The sequence below is a fragment of the Bos indicus genome, chromosome 1 (genome assembly GCF_029378745.1).
Source record: "Bos indicus isolate NIAB-ARS_2022 breed Sahiwal x Tharparkar chromosome 1, NIAB-ARS_B.indTharparkar_mat_pri_1.0, whole genome shotgun sequence".
Lineage (NCBI taxonomy): Eukaryota > Metazoa > Chordata > Mammalia > Artiodactyla > Bovidae > Bos > Bos indicus.
Genome location: NC_091760.1, coordinates 136,044,563 through 136,063,983, shown reverse-complemented (window position 1 = coordinate 136,063,983; position 19,421 = coordinate 136,044,563). Strand labels below are relative to the sequence as shown.

The 19,421-nt window shown below is 46.5% G+C and overlaps 1 protein-coding gene across 1 annotated transcript in view; it reads left to right on the top strand.

Moving 5' to 3' along the window:
* LOC109560217 (inhibitor of carbonic anhydrase) overlaps window positions 1–18,589 on the top strand; it is a 43,619-nt gene extending 25,030 nt beyond the window's left edge. Inside the window, exons 10-17 of the mRNA XM_070794659.1 lie at window positions 659–749; window positions 2,163–2,219; window positions 4,563–4,718; window positions 7,976–8,117; window positions 14,690–14,754; window positions 15,511–15,695; window positions 17,370–17,556; window positions 18,381–18,589. Coding sequence (XP_070650760.1) covers window positions 659–749; window positions 2,163–2,219; window positions 4,563–4,718; window positions 7,976–8,117; window positions 14,690–14,754; window positions 15,511–15,695; window positions 17,370–17,556; window positions 18,381–18,415 — 918 coding nt within the window. The 3' untranslated portion in view covers window positions 18,416–18,589. The remainder of the gene's footprint in view (window positions 1–658; window positions 750–2,162; window positions 2,220–4,562; window positions 4,719–7,975; window positions 8,118–14,689; window positions 14,755–15,510; window positions 15,696–17,369; window positions 17,557–18,380) is intronic.
* The last annotated feature ends 832 nt before the right edge of the window (window positions 18,590–19,421 follow it).

Here is a 19,421-nt window from a genome sequence, read left to right as displayed (position 1 = left end):
GGGAGTACATGAGAAAATCTCTATAGTGTTTAGAAAAGGGCCCAGCACATGGTAAGGTAAGCTTTTGCTTCTGTAGTTACTACTGTTTTAAGGTAGATTTCTAGAAGAGCAGTTAGTAGGGAAAGAGCAAAGAGTGTTCCTGTGTCTGTATGTTTTTTCTTCACTACCTTATCTATAAATAGAAGTGCGCATTTTTGGCTTTGTTGTTGGAAAAGTTCACTGATTAAAATCATAAGTTAATTATTAATAAATTATTAATTAGACTAGAGTGCTAATGGGATTATAGGAACAGAATTGAACTCTGCCATATGGAAAAAAGCATCTCCTGTAGAAACAGATTAAATACACTAAGTCTGACCACGTGGATTGTTGAGTGAGTGACAATGGTCACAAAGGAAATGTGATGAGAGCGTGGCCCGCACTAAGAATGGGGCCTCATGGAGGGCACAGAGATGTCTAGGGAGCATGATCTGGGTTGGGACCTCTGGCATGTCCAGTTTTCTAAACCCTGGGTTTATGTGGCAGAAGCTTTGGGTCATACATGCCATTTAGTTTATCACAAAGACACATGATGTGAAGCCAATGAGATGCAAACTTCTGAGGGTGAGACAGGATAACAACCTCACTGTTGTGCTACTGTTTTACTTCTTAACTTCAGAAAGGAGAGGCTGACGCCATGAGCTTGGATGGAGGCTTCATCTACACAGCGGGCAAGTGTGGTCTGGTGCCTGTCCTGGCAGAGAACTACTGTAAGTGGAGGCGAGGGTCTCTGTGTTTTCTTCCCTCTGGCCTATGGACATAGAAAGGCAAAGAGTAATTTAGTTCAGTGTTGAGATAACAATAGCTGTTTTTGGAGCATAGAGTACTGCTGCTGCTGCTGCTGCTAAGTCGCTTCAGTTGTGTCCGACTCTGTGCGACCCCATAGATGGCAGCCCACCAGGCTCCACCATCCTTGGGATTCTCCAGGCAAGAACACTGGAGTGGGTTGCCACTTCCTTCTCCAATGCACGAAAGTGAAAAGTGAAAGTGAAGTCGCTTCAGTTGTGTCCGACTCTTAGCGACCCTATAGACTGCAGCCCACCAGGCTCCTCCATCCATGGGACTTTCCAGGCAAGAGTACTAGAGTGGGTTGCCATTGCCTTCTCCAGCATAGAGTACTAGTAGATAACATCTATTTTCCCAGAGTCAGAACAAATTAAGACATATATGAAACTTGGAGAGAAATCAAAGTAACACCTTTATTGCTGGAGGAGTGATATTGGAGACCATGGCACAGAACTGGCCACAGGGTTCATTAAATTGCCCTTGAGTTAGAGTTGCCCACCAGTTCAGGTGGACAGTTCTACTGGCTGACTGGCTCCACGGCTTAGTATGGAAGAAAACACATTCTGTCACACATAAGGAGGTCAAAACCATCCTCTCCCCATTCTCTTCAAGGAAGAAAGAGCCACAGGTGCCTAGATCCTTTTGCCAAGTTTACTAATCCAAATGAACTCACTCCAGCTGTTAGAACATTAAGGATTGGGGCTACAGGTCATGGTCTTGGTGGGGATCCATCTATCAGGAAAAATAAAGCTGGTTCATTTGTTAAACCCCTAAGTTGCTAGGCAGTGAGAAACCATACTTTATCCTTCAAAACAAAACAACTTTTTTTTTGAAGTAAACAGTGGTGTCTCCATAACAACTGAGGCTTGGGGAGGTTGAATGAGGTGTCCAGGGTAGAATGCCGACTGTAACCAGTCTTTCTGAACCATGGGTTGGACCCTTCCCTTACAACTTAGCAAGACTGTGGTGACTGCTTGCACAGCCCAAAGCTCTGAAGGGAAGAATGTCAGGATGCCTAGAATCACATGGCAAAGTGAAAAGCCTCTGTGAAGGTTTTTATGGCTTCTGCTTCCCCCTCACCCCCTTCAATGAGCATTTCATTTTCTTTCTCTGTAGCTCCCCAAGTGTTGAGCTAATTCTGGGATGGAGCCTAATTTCAAATAGCAAAGGTCAGGGGAGAGGAGGTGAAATAGGATGGCAGGGAATCAGCTTGTTGATGCCAATGACAAACTGCTTGGTCAGCGTTTCTCCTCATTTTGTTCTTGACTGTTGAGAGTGAGAAAATCATGACTTGAGTAACGTGAGAGTTTAACGACCTGTACCTCAATTGTTTTTAGTGTCTCAAGATGGCAAAGAGCAGCTTGGGTCTAAGTGTGTGAACACACCTATGAAAGGTGAGTCAGAATCAGTAACACTGGGGCTCAAAGGTAAAGGCCTATTGTGGGGGAGAGGGGTTGAGGAAAGCCTTACAAATAAACCAAAGTTACTAGACTTGTAAAAAAAAGAGAGAGAGAGAGAGAGAGATGACCCTGCCACAGTTCACTGTGAAGGAGCAAATCTGTCGTGAGCTGTGAAATAATTTCTGTTTGTGGAGCATGTGCCAGTGGACAGAGGGCTCCTGCTTGCGCTGCTCCTGCTCAGCAGTCCTCTAGAATGTGGGTGTCGCTGTGTGCATCACACAGATGGGAAAGTGAGGCTCAGGGACTGTGTGACTGGCCCAGGGCCACACAGGCAGCGAGTGGCCGCACCTAGGCTTGTTCAAGGCAGCATGACTGGAAACCTGCTGCCCTTCCTGACCCACCACAGTGCTCCCTGTCACAGGCTGCTACCCATCTCTGCAAGGGACAGGAGCCCATTCCTGACATTTCTGGGGCCCCGTGGAGGCCTCAGAGGAGGAAGAGGGGAGTCATAGATGCTGCTAATGAAGAAGAGGAGGAGGGAAAGGAAATTAACCCTTAGCTTTTAGTGGCTGGCTTTGAATAGCAGAGGTCCTCTTCAGAATAGGAGGCCAGGTGACAAGTTTTGCCATCTGTGTCATCTCATGGGCAGAAACGGTCTTTATCTGTTTCTGAAGTGCCCTGGGTAATCTAGGGCATTGGCTAGAGCAGTGTGTATGTCATGTGGTGTTTGGACCAGCAGCACCAGTGTTGCCTGAGAAATTAGCAATGACCCTTCTTGTGTCCAACCACAGGTCTGCTGAGCTCCAGGATGCGGCTGCTGCTCTGTGTTTCAGCAAGCCCTCAGAATGATTCTGATGTGCATTCAACTTGGAAAACTATTGTGATAGGGGATCTTGAGATGAAACCAAGTGCTTACTTGGTTTGGAATTTCTTATGAGATAGAGCTAGGGGAGGTGTGGGGGCTTGGAGCATCACAGCATTAAGTGTGGGGTCACAGAGGCCCTGCACCACCCAGCTCTGCAGAGGCTTCGGGGTGCAAAGCCACTCACCCCACAGCTTCTCCCCTTCAAAGGGAGCAGAATCTGGGATATATTGTCCCTCTTTCCTCCCTGCTTTCCTGGCTAACAGTCTTAGCTGAATTGAGTCTGTATCCCAAAACCTAAGGAACAGCATATAGTCATTCTGATTATAAAATATATGAAGTCCTAAGGAATTGTAATTGCTTCACGAGTGATTGAAATTTCCAAGAACTGCAGTGGTATACAAATGTGCATCAATGAGGATGCTTGGAAGACAGTTCAGGGTGATGGAGAAGGTTAGATTGGAGTAGAGATGGAGAGGAGTTAATCCCGAAGCCACACACACACACACACACACACCCCAGATGACAATAGTTAATGCCATTTTGTTGAAATTGTTACAGCTCAAAGAAAGGTACTTTAACAGTGTTTGGCCACTGGAATGGTGTCATAGAGCCCAGTGTGGTAGGCAGGAGAATCTGCTTCACCAAGAAAGTGGCTCTAGTACTGCTCCTGCTGCTAGCAACATGGCCAGAAACCTATCCATGTAACTTCCCCTTCCCATTCCTAATGTACAGTATGATCGTATTAACACATTTCATCTCCTTCAATAGGTATTAGTACCCAAATGGGTATTACTGTTACCATTTCATTTATGAGAGATTTAGGATCCTGGTGATGCTGAGTGACTTATCTGAGGCAGTTTAGTAAGTGGTGAGGGAGGTCTTCCAATGCTATGTTGACTTCCAACTTGAATATATAGACATCTGAACTACAACAGCAAGAAAAGGTGTGTGCATGTGTGTTGGGAGGGGGTGGGAGTGGGGGTGGTGAACCACATTACCCATGATTTCAGTCTCTAAACAGCCTTGGAGTTTAGGTCTTACTCAACAAACACAATTCTGTCCCAATACTGTGATAGACTACATCAAATGTCAATGGCGGTCCTGTAAAAATCAGGAGCAAGACAAGAATGCGCACACTCACCAAATACATTTGGCATTATTTTGTGAGTGAATTCAGTAAAATAAGAAAAGGAGTTTTTTTTAAAAAATTGAGGAAAGGAAGACATTAAATTGTCATCATTAAAAAATGGTATTACTATAAACCTAGAAAATCAGAGACTTCACTTTAAAAAGGAAGTCATTAAAGTACTTTCTTTTGGACTTCTACTCAACAGAAATACTCAAACAGGTGGCTCCACCCAGTGCTCCCTCCCTGAGAGACTGACAGGTGAAGGTTAGCTGCAGTGGCTCTGGAGTAAATTTTAGGGAGGGCCTGGGAGGTACTGAAATTGCACCTTGGTATCTGTTGCAAGGTTATTACGTTGTGGCAGTGGTCAAGAAGTCAGATGCCAACCTAACCTGGAACTCTCTGCGAGGCAAGAAGTCCTGCCACACTGCAGTTGGCACTTCTGCTGGCTGGAACATCCCCATGGGTTTCCTATACAATCAGACTGGGTCATGTAAATTGGGTAAGTGTGTTCTGAGTGGCGGTGTGCCTATGTAGGGGAGAAATTCAGTTCAACGAATGGCATAAGTGGGTGGTGGACAGGGGCTGGATAGACATGTGGGCAAGCTTCACATCTTCTTAGCAGGACCCCCCTTTCTCCTCCCATCTTGCTTCTGCGGAAGTGGTTTGGCTCAAAGAGCAGATCTCAGGGAAATACACCACTCTTTATGTCTTTCGTCTGGCTCATGGAAGCTGGCTCATGGCTTATGGCTAGACCTTCGGCCTTTATGGCTAGATCTCATGGAAGAGGCCTGTTGGCAAAACGAGAGTGGAGTGTAGAGTGGGGTGTAGGTGTGCGTGTGTAATGTGTGTGCTAGTGTGCATGTGTTGTTTTTCCATTTAAACTTGCTCTCTTTCTTTAAGTGTGAAAAAGGTTTATTTGGGGAGATATACACCTACACAGAGTGTGGGCCATCTCAGAAGATGAGAGACCTGAACCTGCCTTCTTAATTGAACACGTCACACCAGTACGCTTCAGCTTCACCCTTTGAGTGCTTTAGCTTTCACCGCTCACCTCTCTTACATTTCTGTACTAGTCATTTCAGCCAATACCTAAAAGGCTCCTGCTCCCCTGCTTTCCCCAGCTGTGTGACAAGTCCCAGCCCTGCAGGAACCCCACCACCCGCTCTCTTGGCGCTCTGCCCCTGAGCAGCTTAACACAGGTGGAGGATGTCACAGGGCACAGCAGCTCATTCCATGCAGATGTTCCAGCCGCTGGCCTCGGCATCACCCATACCCCAGACAACTGTAGGCTCATGAGCACGCCTACTGTTCCTCTGCTCCACTCCCCGCACTTCCCAGTAACTACCCTAGTGTCCTAGTTGTCCATACACCTCCAGGCCACTCTCACCTGTCTACCACCCTTTCTGAGCAGATGATCTTGTCTGCCTCTGCAAGAGACACTTGAAGCCATCAGGACAGTTCCCATCAATACCTCACCAACAAAGCCCAGGGCCCCTGCTGGCTGCATCTGCTTAGCAAGTCCTCCTACCCACATGGCTATCGGTCCCTGCCTCGACCCCTTACCCAGAGCTGCACCCTCAGTTACCATTTCTTCCTCTGGTATATGCAAATTTCTCTCAACCTGTAAATGCACCCAACGTCTTTCATCTTGAAAAATCTTCCCTCTCCCTACCATCCCCTCTAGCTCCTAACCTTCTCCTTCTGCCTTTATGGCTGCTGCTGCTGCTTCTGCTAAGTCTCTTCAGTCGTGTCCGACTCTGTGCGACCCCATAGACAGCAGCCCACCAGGCTCCCCCATCCCTGGGATTCTCCAGGAAAGAACACTGGAGTGGGTTGCCATTTCCTTCTCCAATGCATGAAAGTGAAAAGTGAAAGTGAAGTTGCCCAGTCGTGTCCAACTCTTCACGACCCCACGGACTGCAGCCCATCAGGCTCCTCCGTCCATGGGATTTTCCAGGCAAGAGTACTGGAGTGGGGTGCCATCGCCTTCTCCACCTTTATGGCTAGACCTCTTAAAATCATGGTCTGAGCCATTCACCCCTGCACTCCCTGCTGTGGGTGACTCCCCTGTCTCATTCCACAGGGAGAACTCTGGTCAAGGCTACCAGGACCTCCGTGTTGCTCAGTTGGAAGGATGGGCTCCAGTCTGTTCCTCCATGAACTTTCTTTGAATCATCTTAAACCACAGTCTCCTGGCTTTTTGTGAAAACACACTAGCTTCTTTTTTCTCTTACCCCTACAAAGTCCCTCTTTCCCAACCTGGTTAATAAATGTTTGAGTTGCTTAAAGCAACTTTTTCCACTTTAAACTCAACCTCCAAGCACTCACATCTATGCCTACAGCCTAGATGACCATCTAAACCAATATTATACGTGCAAAGCTAGGCCCAGAGCAAGCACTAGATCAAGGTTCGCTGCTGTCACTGTGATTAGGTCAATATGCTGACAATGTCAGGTTTTGTCCCTAGCGTGGATTTCTCTTTGACCTCCAAACCTGCATATATTGAACTGCCTGTTTGACATTATCTAATCTTGTATTTGAAAAGTGCATTAAACCTAACCTGTACAAAATAGAATGCATTCTCCCTACCAAGCCTGGTCCTGCCCCAGAGCCACCCAGCTTGCTGGAGGCTCCCAGTCTGTACCCTGGCTCCAGCTGGAAACCAACCTGTCATCCCCGCATACTCATCCAGCCTGAGATTTTAGCTGTCCTCCCTCCACCTAGCTCCTCCCTCTGCTTTGGGAGACTCCAAGCTGCCCTCACGTCCCCTGGACTCCAGCAGTAGCCTGCTGCCTGCACCCCACATCTGTCTTGACTCACCCTGCTAGACCCTTGGCCCAACATTATCTAGCCTGTCAGAGGCTCCCCATTTCTTTATAAATAAAAACAAAATGTACACAAAGATGTAGACCGTCACACGTGGTCTGGACCCTGACCCTTCTCACTCACTGGATCCCTGAGTGGTTCAGGCCCAGGGGGCCTCCATTAAGCTCTCTGTGCTGTCTGCCCCCCTCCCCCAACCCTTGCCCTAGCCGTTGCAGATGCTGCTCCCTGACTAGGAAGCTCATCCTTTGCCCTTCACTAGAGTAACTCCTATTCATTCTTCATCTCTCCACTTGAGACCTCTCCCTGACTCCTAGGTCTGCACCAGGCTCCTTTATTTGTAGCTGTGGAGCCATATTCTTTTTCCCAGAACATGATGTGGAAATACAGTTATGGGGAAATGCTAATTCATGCTGTAGTTACTTGAGTTGTGACTGTCACCCCATGAACTTGGGCTCCAGGAGGGCAGGGCTTCTGTGGTTTCATCATAGTGGTACCCTGGGGCTCAGCACAGGGTTGGGCAGTTGGGCCTCTTGGGCTCCTTCCTGTCCTTCGAGTCATAACTGCAGACCTTGTAAAGATGGACAAGGGCAATAGAGATTGGAAAGTGTGCAGGACAGGGTCAACCAACCAAAACTTCCAATTTCGTCCACTCTCCTAGAGTTAAATCCGTGTCCATCCCTCCCCCTGCTGCCCTGTGCCAGGACTTCAGTGATTTCACAGACCCTTGTCCCAGCTTCAGCCAGGTCCCCTTTACTTTGCTCCAGCTGCAACCTTTTTTCTTTTTCTATTTCATAGGTGCTTATTTCTAATCATATGGTACTAAACACCTGAATGTGTCTTTATGTCACTCAGGCAATTTTAGGAACAAAATCTGAGGCTTTCTTGCCAACACAGGCAGGGAAATCTAACCTCTGGTGTCCTCCTGTGCAGATGAGTTCTTCAGTCAAAGCTGTGCCCCTGGGTCTGATCCGGAGTCCAGCCTCTGCGCTCTGTGCAGAGGCAGCTTCAAGCCAGCCCACATGTGTGCTCCCAACAGCCACGAGCAGTACTACGGCTCCAGTGGGGCGCTCAGGCAAGTAGCATCTGCCCACTGCCTTTTGCTTTGGTACCAACCCAGTGAACCTCTTGTCCTTTCTCCTTTCTCAGCACCCCACCATCTGGGTGCTGCATTTAGAAGGGGCCAGGACTGGAGAGCAGAAATGCAGATTCCCAGGGGCCCTGAGGACTCAGGTCCGGTCCCTTCCTGGAGCACTCTTGGGCAGAGCTGATGGACTCAGGGCGCCTGGGGAGGGGCAAGAATGATAAGCACAGGTCACAGCCCTACTTCTGCTTTTGATCCTTCCTTCTATATGACTGTGGACAAGTCACAGGATCTTCCAGAGCCCAGTTTGAGATCAAAGGAAGGACACTGAATATGTGCATTTTATACCTGTTTGATGAGTGCATTTAATAACATATTCCTGGGCTCCTCCATTCATTCAATAAATATTTTTTGAGCACATAGTAGGTGCAGGCACTGTTCTAGGTAGGGTGGGTTAGAGCAACAGCAAGACACGTGGCCCCTGTGTCTCATGGGGGGAGTAACACAACGCATAAAGGATGATCACTTCCTGACTGTGGTAAGTGCTGTAGGGTGTGTGTATGGGGGCGTGGGACCGAGGGGTGTGATGTGACAGTGACTCGGGGTTAATCTTAGAAAAAGTGGTCAGGGAAGGCCTCAGCGTCATGGAGGGGCTGTTAAATATTGGGGGTTAAATACTGAAAGGGAATCAGGCTTGAGAAAACCTGGAGAAGAATAATCCAGGAAGAAGGAACAGCTAGGACAAAGGCAAAGCTAGACAAATCGTGCTGTGCCTGCAGCCAGAGAAGCCCCGAGAGAGCACTGGGAGGTGGGCCCAGGGAGGGCAGGCTGGGCTTGCAGCCACTGGCTGCTCTGCCCTTGGAGATCTGGCTCAGGAGGTAGAGTTAATGCTAAGTATGGAGGGTCCTCGAGGGTGCTGTGGAGTTGGGGCTGTGTGGAGAATGTGGGAGCGTCTATAAAGAAGGCTTCTAGTCATCACATGGCCAGACTACTTTGTCCCTCCCTCTCCAAAGCTTTGTCACTTTCATAAACCATACATAAATTACATATTTTCACAGATCCTACCGCATAAATATATGATAAACATTAAACTGAGGCTAAAATATTTGAACTTTTCCTTCCACTGGGATGTGCATCGGTATTAAGGTCCACGGTCCCATTTTGGCATGATTATGATAGCGTCACAGAGACCTCGAGTTCTGTCCAGAACCTCGGGAGTTCCATCGTGAAGATGGGGATGCAAAGAACAGTCTTAGCTCTAGGCATCGCATTCTTCCCACCGCCTCCTGCCTGCCTTGGCTCTGCTTCCAGCTTCCTGTCTCCAGCATTCCTACTGACCTGAGATCCACTGATCCTGTTCTCACCCCCCACTATAAACCTTTCCCCCTCCAGACAACAGCATACGTTCTATAGCCAACCGTGATAATTATTCATTATTCCCCTGTGCACATCCTCAAATGCCAGTCACCTACTCCTGGCTGAACTGCAACCTGGGTTGGCTCCAACATTCCCCTTTGGTGCCAGGGCCTCCAAGCTGACTGGCCTCCGAGTAACGTGATGAGAAGCCAGTTCCAATGAGCCAGACCGTCGCTAGTCCGTTACCATCCCACTCTCTTACAAGACCATTCCATGCTCTTTCCTCTCCTCAGTCATCCAGTGTCTCTTCCTTCATCTATCACACTTTTGTTTCCTCCTTCACCTGAGAAAATTGAGGTCATCCAGATAGAAACACCAGTGTGCCACTGCCATATCTGTGCGTGTGCTAACCTCCATGCCGGTGGGCACGCTGCCCCTCCTCCTCCTGGGGACGAGCAGGCCAGCTCCTGCTGAGTCTGATCCTGTGCTGGCATCGCCTCCCCTCAGCCTGTTGAAGAGCGTTGCCCAGCATGCCTCTCCTCTTCCTCCTGTATCATCACATCTTTTTATCCACAGAATTACTTCCAGCAGCACACGAACATGCTGCTTCTTTCTCATCCTAAACATAAAGAAATAAGACAAACTTCTCTTGATCTCACTGTCCTCTGCAGCAACCTCCTGTTTCTCACTTCTTTACAACAGAAGTCCTTGAAGGAGGTTACTCTAATGTCCTTGCCCAGTTCAGTCTCTCTCCTTTCAGTCTCCCCCAAACCTAGTTTAAGAAACTGTTCACCTCTCCCTCCCCAACCAATGGAGTTGGTTTTCATTATTGTATTTAAATTATCTACAGAAGACATTCTTCCTCATTGTTGGCAAGTGGGAAGATTATTCCCACCATATCTGCCACTACCCAGCCCCCGCCACTAACCCCCATGCACCACAGAAAGTCAATTCCTAGGCAGATTGATAAGAAGTTCAGGGTCCCCAAGGAGGAGAAAGGGGTCTGGGGCTCTCAAAGTGGAGACTGGGAGTCTGGAATTTTCAAGGAGGAGAAAAGGACAAACGTTTTTTCCCCTCTGCATTCCTTGAAGTGAAGTGAAGTCACTCAGTCGTTTCCAACCCCTATGTATTGGCAAGCCCCGGGGCTCCAGCCTTGGTCTTGTCTCTTAATGCTCAGACTTTAGTGGTTTTATCTAGTTCTTGTTGTTGGTCAGTCCCCCAGTCATGTCCAACTCTTTGCAACCCCATGGACTGTAGCCTACCAGGCTCCTCCCTCCATGGGATTCTCCAGGCAAGAGTACTGGAGTGGGTTGCCATTTCCTTCTCCAGGGGAACTTCCCGACCCAGGGATCGAACCTGGGTCTCCCGCATTCCAGGCAAACACTTATCCTCTGAGCCACCAGGGAAGCCCTAGTCTCAGTCAATTACACAACTCAGTTTAAACTCTGTACTAGAGATTATACAACTACAATATATCTGGCTGAAGGACAGTTTCTCCTTCCTGAATACCTCTGACTAATCCTGATATCTTAGAATGTATATTATGGGAGTGGGTCCGGAGGATCTTTCTATTGTCAAATTCTAATCTTGTTATCCTAAAATATAAATTGCTAGAGTAAGTCTGGTAAAATTTTCACAACCTTGAGACATTCTTTTGATTTATTGTAATAACTAATTAAAAGGTATATACCGCCATTGCTAACACTAGCAAGGGGGTACTCTTTCTGCCCCCTTCTGATATCTATGTCAGAAGCTTTCTCTATCCCTTTTATACTTTAATAAAACTCTATTGCACAAAAGCTCTGAGCAATCAAGCCTCGTCACTGGCCCCAGATTGAATTCTTCTCTTCCAGAGGCCAAGAATCCAGGCATCTTGTCGTGGGTCAGCAACAACCTTTCACCACTTCCACCACACAGCTGAAACTACACTTTAAAAAAATCTATTTATCCGGCTGCATGGGGTCTTCATTGTGGCATGTGGGATCCTTAGATGCAGCATGTGAACCCTTGGTTCTGGCATGTGAGATCTAGTTCCATAATCAGGAGTCAAACCTGGGCCCCAGCATTGGGAGCAAGGAGTCTTAGCCTGTGGACCACCAGGGAACTTCTGAAATCGTCCTTTTAAATCTCCAGGGACCTCTGTGTTGCAAATAAATCCAAAGCCCAGATCACTGGCACCACCCATCTCTTCCTCCTCTTGGATACATTTTCTTCTCTGGCTTCAGGACACCACACTTTCTTGGATTCCCTCCTTCTTCTCCTGTTACTGCATCTCAGCCCCTTTGCTGGCTCTGCTTCATTCCCTGACCCCTATGTATTGGCAAGCCCCGGGGCTCCAGCCTTGGTCTTGTCTCTTAATGCTCAGACTTTAGTGGTTTTATCTAGTTCTTGTTGTTGGTCAGTCCCCCAGTCATGTCCAACTCTTTGCAACCCCATGGACTATAGCATATCAGGCCCCCCTGTTCCTCACCATCTCCTGGAGTTTGCCCAAGTTCATGTTCACTGCATCAATGATGCCATCCAGCCATCTCATCCTCTGACGCCCACTTCTCCTTCTCCATAGTAGTTCTATGTTGACAATTCCCAAATTTACGTTCCTCTTCAGACATCTCTTCAAAACACCAGATGAAACTCCAAACTCATACACCTAACTGCCTACTGGGCATGTCCACTTGGATGTCTAATCACCAGGTCAAGTTTAAATGTCCCAAACTGAGCTTTTGGAATTTCACACACTCCCACCCAAACCAGCACCTCCTGCAGTCTTCCCCATCTCAGTTAAAGGCAACTCTGTTTTTCCTTTTGGAAAAAGTCAAAGTCTTGATGTGTCTTAACCATGTCTCCTCTCTTTCTCTGAGGCCCTGTATCATCATATTATGTTATCTCTACCTGCAAAGGGTAACAAGAACTGACCTCATCACCCATCTCTGCTGATACCACCTTGATCTAAACCACCATTATCTCTTCCCGGATTATAACCCCTAACAGAAATCCATGTATCTCCCCTGTCCCCCTCCCCCACCACAGTCTAGCTTCAACACAGCATTGAGGGTGATTGTCAGCCCAGTTCAGGGGGAATCTTCCTGCTCACACAACTCACGCCCTGAAGTTGTGTTGTAAAGTCCTAGCTGCTTCCAGTGTGACCAGGTGGATTGAAGGGGATGGGGAGGCCTAGACAGAACTCAAAAAATATTAACACTTGGTAGACCAAATAAGAGCTAAGAATTAGAAAACAATGTTACACAAAGGGAATTTTGTGTTCTTAGATTTAAAAATCACATTACAGTACTACTTAATACTGTGATCAATACAGGCTGGTTTATGTGATGAAAGACAAACCAGTGGAAGAGAAAAGACTTCCAAAACAGATACATAGACATATTATGTTTAGTCTAAAACAAAGATGACTGGAGAAAGGATGGACTTGGGACATCAAATAAAACAAGTACAATGAATGGGGTCTGGTGACCCAGGCGGGAGCAGATTCAATAGTGAGTCAGTCCCCTAAGATGACTGGCAGGGGTCAGGGAGTCCTGTGCAGGAATGCTGATGGTAGGTGCTATGACGCTCTTAGGTGTTTGGATGACTTTAGGGGAGATGCCCATTGCTAAGGGCAGTGTAGGGTCAAGGCAAGGCTTAGTGTTTGTTTATTTTTTCAAAAAAGCATAAATACTGATGGAAAGAGCCCAGTGAAGAGGGTTATAGAGGGGAAAGAGGATGACTGCCGTGGAAAGTGCCTGAGTGTGGGTCGAGATGGGGTGCAGAGCCCCTGGGGAGGAGACTTTAGCTGGAGGGAGGCCTTCCCTCCTCCTTTGTCCCTGGAGGGCAGGAGAGTGCTAGAGTCTAGGGCTGCCAGATTCAACAGAAGGATGCTGAAAGGAAGCCCACATGATGATCTCTTTATTTCTTCTGTGAAGCCAGAGTACATGACAGAGTGTAAGTGTTGTGGAGGGGTGTATGGAGAGACAGAGGTTTACCGGAAGTGGGAGAACATTTTGGGGTCCCTGCTCTGTAGAATGGCTTACCTGGTGGCTCAGACAGTAAAGAATCTGCCTGCAATGCGGGAAACTTGGGTTTGATCCCTAGGTTGGGAAGATCCCCTGGAGGAGGGCTGGTGACCCATTCCAGTATTCTTACCTGGAGAATCCCCATGGACGGAGGAGCCTGGTGGGCTGCAGTCCATGGGATCACAAAGAGTCGTGGGGACACTGTCTCAGGCACTGGTCTCTCATACTCACTTGAGCACACTTCCACAGGGCTTATTCAAACCCAGAGGGCTGAACCCCACTCCAGAGTTCCTGAGCCAGTGAGTCCAGGGCCCAAGAATGTGCATTTATAACCCGTTCCCAGCATTGCTGATGCTGCTGGTCCAGCCCACTCTTGGAGAGTCACAGGTCTAGAGTGGAGAAGGGATGCCAGAATGTCCAGGTGAAGTTAAGGATCGGGGAGCACCTCACTGCTGAGGTGCAGACACACCTGAGACGGACGATTGGGCTCATTCAGGCCTGGGATTATTGGGGGGAGGTTGTTAAGACAAAGAAATAGGACAAGATTACTTAGGAAAATTTCTGGGAGTAACTGATTCTAGTGAAGGATAGAGGGGCCTGATGATGGGACAGAGAAAACTGGAGAGGTGTTCCTAAAAATTAATAATATCAATTTCCAACTGATTGAATGTCACAAAACTTATTTTTAGCGTGCTCAACGTTTCTCCCAAAGCATGCACCTCAAACACTGAGAAACATTTTTCAGGAGATTAAGCATGAAAAATATCTCGTGATACATGCACATTAACTTTTGTTAAGGCTGTGTAGACACATAAGGTGTGACAAGGCTCCTTCAGAATCACATCTTCCACACTGATTTTAATCTCTGACATGAGTTTTGATCCAGCCAGAGAATTATCTTTGGATAGCCCTGTTAATAGAACACAAGCATCTCCCATGGAGAAACCAATCACTGTTTAAGGAAGCAAGCAATGGGTATCTACAGTGGAATCTAAATAAGCAGATTTCTTTTTCTAGGACATTTCTTCTGAAGTTACCAGGGACAGCAGGCATTAGAGCAGTGTGTGTGGAGTAAGTGGGCCATGGTAGATGTGCCCAGTTGCCTGGGGGAGGGGGTGGGAGCTCCCAGGGATTCCGTCTTGGAGCAGCTCTCTCCCGCCTCTGTGGATCCTCCTTGCTGACCTGGCCCTCTCTGTGCAGGTGTCTGGTTGAGAAGGGAGATGTGGCCTTTGTGAAGCACCCCACGGTCCTGCAGAACACCAATGGTATGGACTGGCACTGCCCTTTCCTCCCTCAGGAAAACTCAGAGTCCTTCCTGGGAAATCACTCCCCAGGCAGTCATGTTGGTCCTAACATTCTTTATTTAGGGAATGAAAAAATTCTTCATGTCTGCTCAAACTGGACAGGGTTGGTTATCACATTGGCCTTGAACCCAACCAACAAACACACAAAGGCCACAGTCCATAGAAGCATGTCTGGCTGTCTTGATTTTTATGCATTCTTTGTATTTTCTGGACACAAGTTTTTGTCAGCTATATGTAATGCACATATCTTGTCCCTCTTTGAAAATACTTGCCTTTAACTTTTTTTTTTTTTTTGGCCATGCTGTGAGTCTTGTGGGAGCTTAGTTCCCCACCAGGAGTTGAACCTGCGCCCAGCAGTAGAAGCCTGGAGTCCTAACCATTGAACCACCAGGGAATTCCCTGCTTTCTTAATGATGTCTTTTGATGAACATTCTTCATTTTAATATAGTTTTCATTTTAATATAGTTTAATCAGCCGATCTTCTGTTTTTTGACTAGCACTTTTCAGGCCTGTTGAGGAAATCTTTGCCTTTAACAGGACTGACAAATGAATTTATGAGTTTATGAATGTTTCTCTTCTGTTTTATTGTAAAGGCTTTATTGTTCTGTTTGTGCCTTTGTGATTCTCCCAGGCACTGGTGGGCAGTCACACCCCCCAGTGAGGGTGCCTTGACTGAAGTCATTAGCTGTGACCCCTCCACCTCCTCTCTCTCTCCAGGAAAGAACCCTGAAGCCTGGGCGAAGAATCTAAAACCCGAGGACTTCCAGCTGCTGTGCCTCGATGGCTCTAGGAAGCCTGTGACTGAGGCTCAGAGCTGCCACCTGGCCATAGTCCCAAGTCATGCTGTGGTCTCGAGGAAAGATAAGGCAGATTTTGTCCGCAGAATGCTCTTCAACCAACAGGTGTGGGAATTCAGTCCTCATCCCCCACATGAATGCTCAGCTCACTTGCAGAGCTGCACAGACACACCCCAGCTCAGTTGCACACTCTTTCTCCCTGGGCAGTGGAGCCTGCCTCTGATGAGAGTGGGAGGCTGGTGGCTGTGCTCACTTCTTGCTCTGGGGCTGTCTAGAGTATCCCAGTGGACTGGAAGAGTCCAGACACATGGGCATCTTAAGTGTCTCCCTGAGACTGAGCAGAGTCATGGTACCTCCTGGGCTTGTTCTGTCCCGGAAATAAGGGAGTCAGCCCAGGTGCCCTTCCCACCAGGCAGGGCTACATGTTGGAAAGGTGAAACAGGGATTACTCTGCCTGACCAAAAGAGGATCTCACTGTGTTTCTTGAAGCTGGGCAAGCTGAGCACTATTTTGGGCTTCATGAAAGTCGAAGAGCCAACATTCAGATAACTCATAACCTCTATAGGCAGCCAAAAAGGGCTGACCCTAGGGAATAGTGGCTGCCTGAATCAGATGATCTTTTTTTTTTTTTTTTGATCCCAAAGCCTCATCTGCCTTTTGCCCAAGTGCACCCTATTCCTGGAGGAGCCCCAAATGAGTAATCTATATCTTAGCATATGCTGTTGACACATCCTGGTTAAAGGATGATGACCCAGAGGCAGCTGGCAACACAAGAGGCTCTTCGACTTGGGCTTTTGAAGGGATGGTTCCATCCAGGGTAAGCTGCCATCTCCACTACAAAGGAAGTGGACAAAGGAAGTAGGGGGGAGAGGCAGGAAGCAATGGAAATGATCAGTGTCTGGGTCAGGTTCAGAGAACAGAAGATGCAAGGTAGCAAGGGATCTGGTCACAGGAAAACATGTAAAGATGACTCAGAGAGTTGAAAACATCCACCAGTTGTTGGTGGGATAGTAATAGAGCAGTGAATTTGGGGCTCTTTTTATTTAGCAGTTGCTTTACATACATTGGGCTTCCCTGTATTCTTTATCAGATAGTGAAGAATCTGGCTGCAATGCAAGGGATGCAGGTTCGATCCCTGGGTGAGGAAGATCCCTTGGAGAAGGGAATGGCTACCCACTCCAGTGTTTTTGCGTGGAGAATTCCATGGACAGAAGAGTCCATGGGGTTGCAAAGAATTGGACATGAGTGAATGACTAACACTCTCACTTTTTGCATATATCATGTCAGTATCTAATGTAATTACCTCCATTTACAAATGAGTAAATTGAAGTTCAGGTGTTTCCACCTTGGTGCAGTGGGAAACCATTTGTGGCACAAGAGATGCAGTTTTGGTTGCTGGGTTGGGAAGATCCCCTGGAGAAGGAAATGGCAACCCACTCCAGTATTCTTGCCTGGAAAATTTCATGGACAGAGGAGCCTGGTGGGCTCTAATCCCTGGGGTCCCAAAGAGTCAGACACGACTGAGTATGCACACGTACAAACTGAAGTTCACTGAGCTCAGTCAAGAATTTTCTTAAGTCACATGATGGGAAAAGCTAGGGCCTGCCTTTGAACCCAGAGGACTTTTTGCCATTTTGTTCCAGTGCCTCCTGAGCTGTTGCTGTGTCCCAGGGTTGCCAGGGGCTGGAGCCGAGCAGGCCAGCAGACTTGGGGCTTCTGATGCAGAACACGTGGCCCGGGCTGCTGGTCACTTATTTTCTGTCTGTCTGTCTGACCCAGGAGCTCTTCGGAAGAAATGGGTTTGAATACATGATGTTCCAGCTGTTTAAATCTCCAGCCAAAGACCTGCTCTTCAGTGATGACACGGAATGTCTGGCTAACCTTCAGGACAGAACAACTTACCAAAAATACTTAGGGCCAGAGTATCTTCAGGCTATTGCTAATGTGAAGCATTGCTTACGCTCTGGTGAGTAGAATAAATACCGAGGAGCAGTTACATGTGCATCAAGGCAAACATGTTTGTCTTAAAGATGACCTTGTGCCAAGCCTGGACCAGTACCAATAGGAGCATAAAGATTCAGAGGGCTTGCTCCTGGCCCTGCAGGAAGATTCAGGCTTACCAGGGAAGCAACTCAATTAGGCAACTGTATAAGATACTACCTGAAAAGGCCAAATTGTTTGAAGGAGACAGAGGGTACAGCAGAACTAGAGATCTTTTGCAAATTGAACTTGTTTACATGTCCTTGTCTGTTTTCTTTGGCTACTAGAATGAAAATGTGTGTTAGCATTTCAGTGTAGGGAGAAGGTTGGAAATGACACATATACCACTCACAGAGGACCAATTTGCAAAGATTTTAAGTAAAACCTATAGATAATACTTTATACAATTTAATAGAAACAGTATTAGCACTAAGTAGGCCATTTCTACATATATACATACATGGAAGTAGCACTAAGTATATCATTTCTCTCTATTTTTGTGTATTGTAGAAATGGCACAGCTACCTCTAAAAGAAATAAGTTGGAGAAATAAAATTAGACCTGGAATAATCAAATTATTGGGAGTATGCCTGAATTTTTGTTAAATTATATCATGTGTTAAAGATGAGGAGAGCAGGAGAGGAAAATGTAGATGTTTAAGAATAGCACTGACATCAGTTAGAGGGATGAGAGAGAAATTTAAAAAGAATATTTATTATCTACCATTTATTTTTAGAAAATAGGAAAAGGATCGTGTTTAATAAGCCCAGGCAGTACCTGACGATCTTTCTCTTATGTTACCGCTCACAGAACTTCTGGATGCCTGCACATTCCATGGAAATTAAAAACTGATCAAAGTGGGCAAACACAGAGATGCTCAGAGCCTGAAAATACAGTGGGGTCACATCCTCACTTGTCTGCGTGGTGGGTCTGTGTTAACATCACTTGTCTTTATAATTGTGTACTGTAACTGATGCGAAAGTTGGAATGAATAAAAATTATTGTGTCTTCTCAGAAAACCATGAAATGTTCTCAGATTTTTAGGGGGAGGGCAAGAGAATGATTTCTTTATGCTAGAATTGTGCTTGTGAAAATTTAGTATTTATTAAATTATATGTATTTTAAAGACCTCTGCAAGACTAACTCAACTTCCCTGTCTATTCTTTGATTATTTTACCCAAGAGTCAACTCACTTAAATTGAATTTAAGCAATAAATCTGTCTGAAGGGAGTCTTTGAGGGGTGATTATAAGTGTGCAAAGAAAGCATCAGTATGCGCAGTATCAAGGACTTACATAATGAAAATAAAGAAGAAAGAATGAGTTTGTGCATTTTAAAGGTATATTCATGTATTTAAAATTCATAATTTCAGGTAGAATTAAACTCCTGATCAGATTAATTGAAAAATATCAAAATTACTGTAAAAATCTAATCCTACTATCCTTCCTCACTCAATTTCCTCAAAGTGTGATTTACATTTACTTAAGTGAGTTTCTTGTCAGAGATTTTACCATTTCTGTTATTACCATGATTCCAGCCTATGGTGGAATAAACATTGTATGGGAACCCAAGTTATATACTGTGAAGTACAGTTTGGTGTTTGGACCTCTGCTTCTGCCTGTGAAAGAGTAACCAGTACAGAATTTGCTCTTCTTCCATAAACAACTAAAAAACTGGGGAAAAATATGTTGTGCAAATGTTTTTAAACACTGGACGATAATAGTGCAGGACTATATGATCCTTGAAAGAGGGCAAAGAAAAGTGGTGAGCACAGTGATGACCTTAGTCTTTGCCTAGAGGAAATTTCCAGATGAGAGCAAAGGGAGGAGGAACCCACAAGAGCCCATCACGT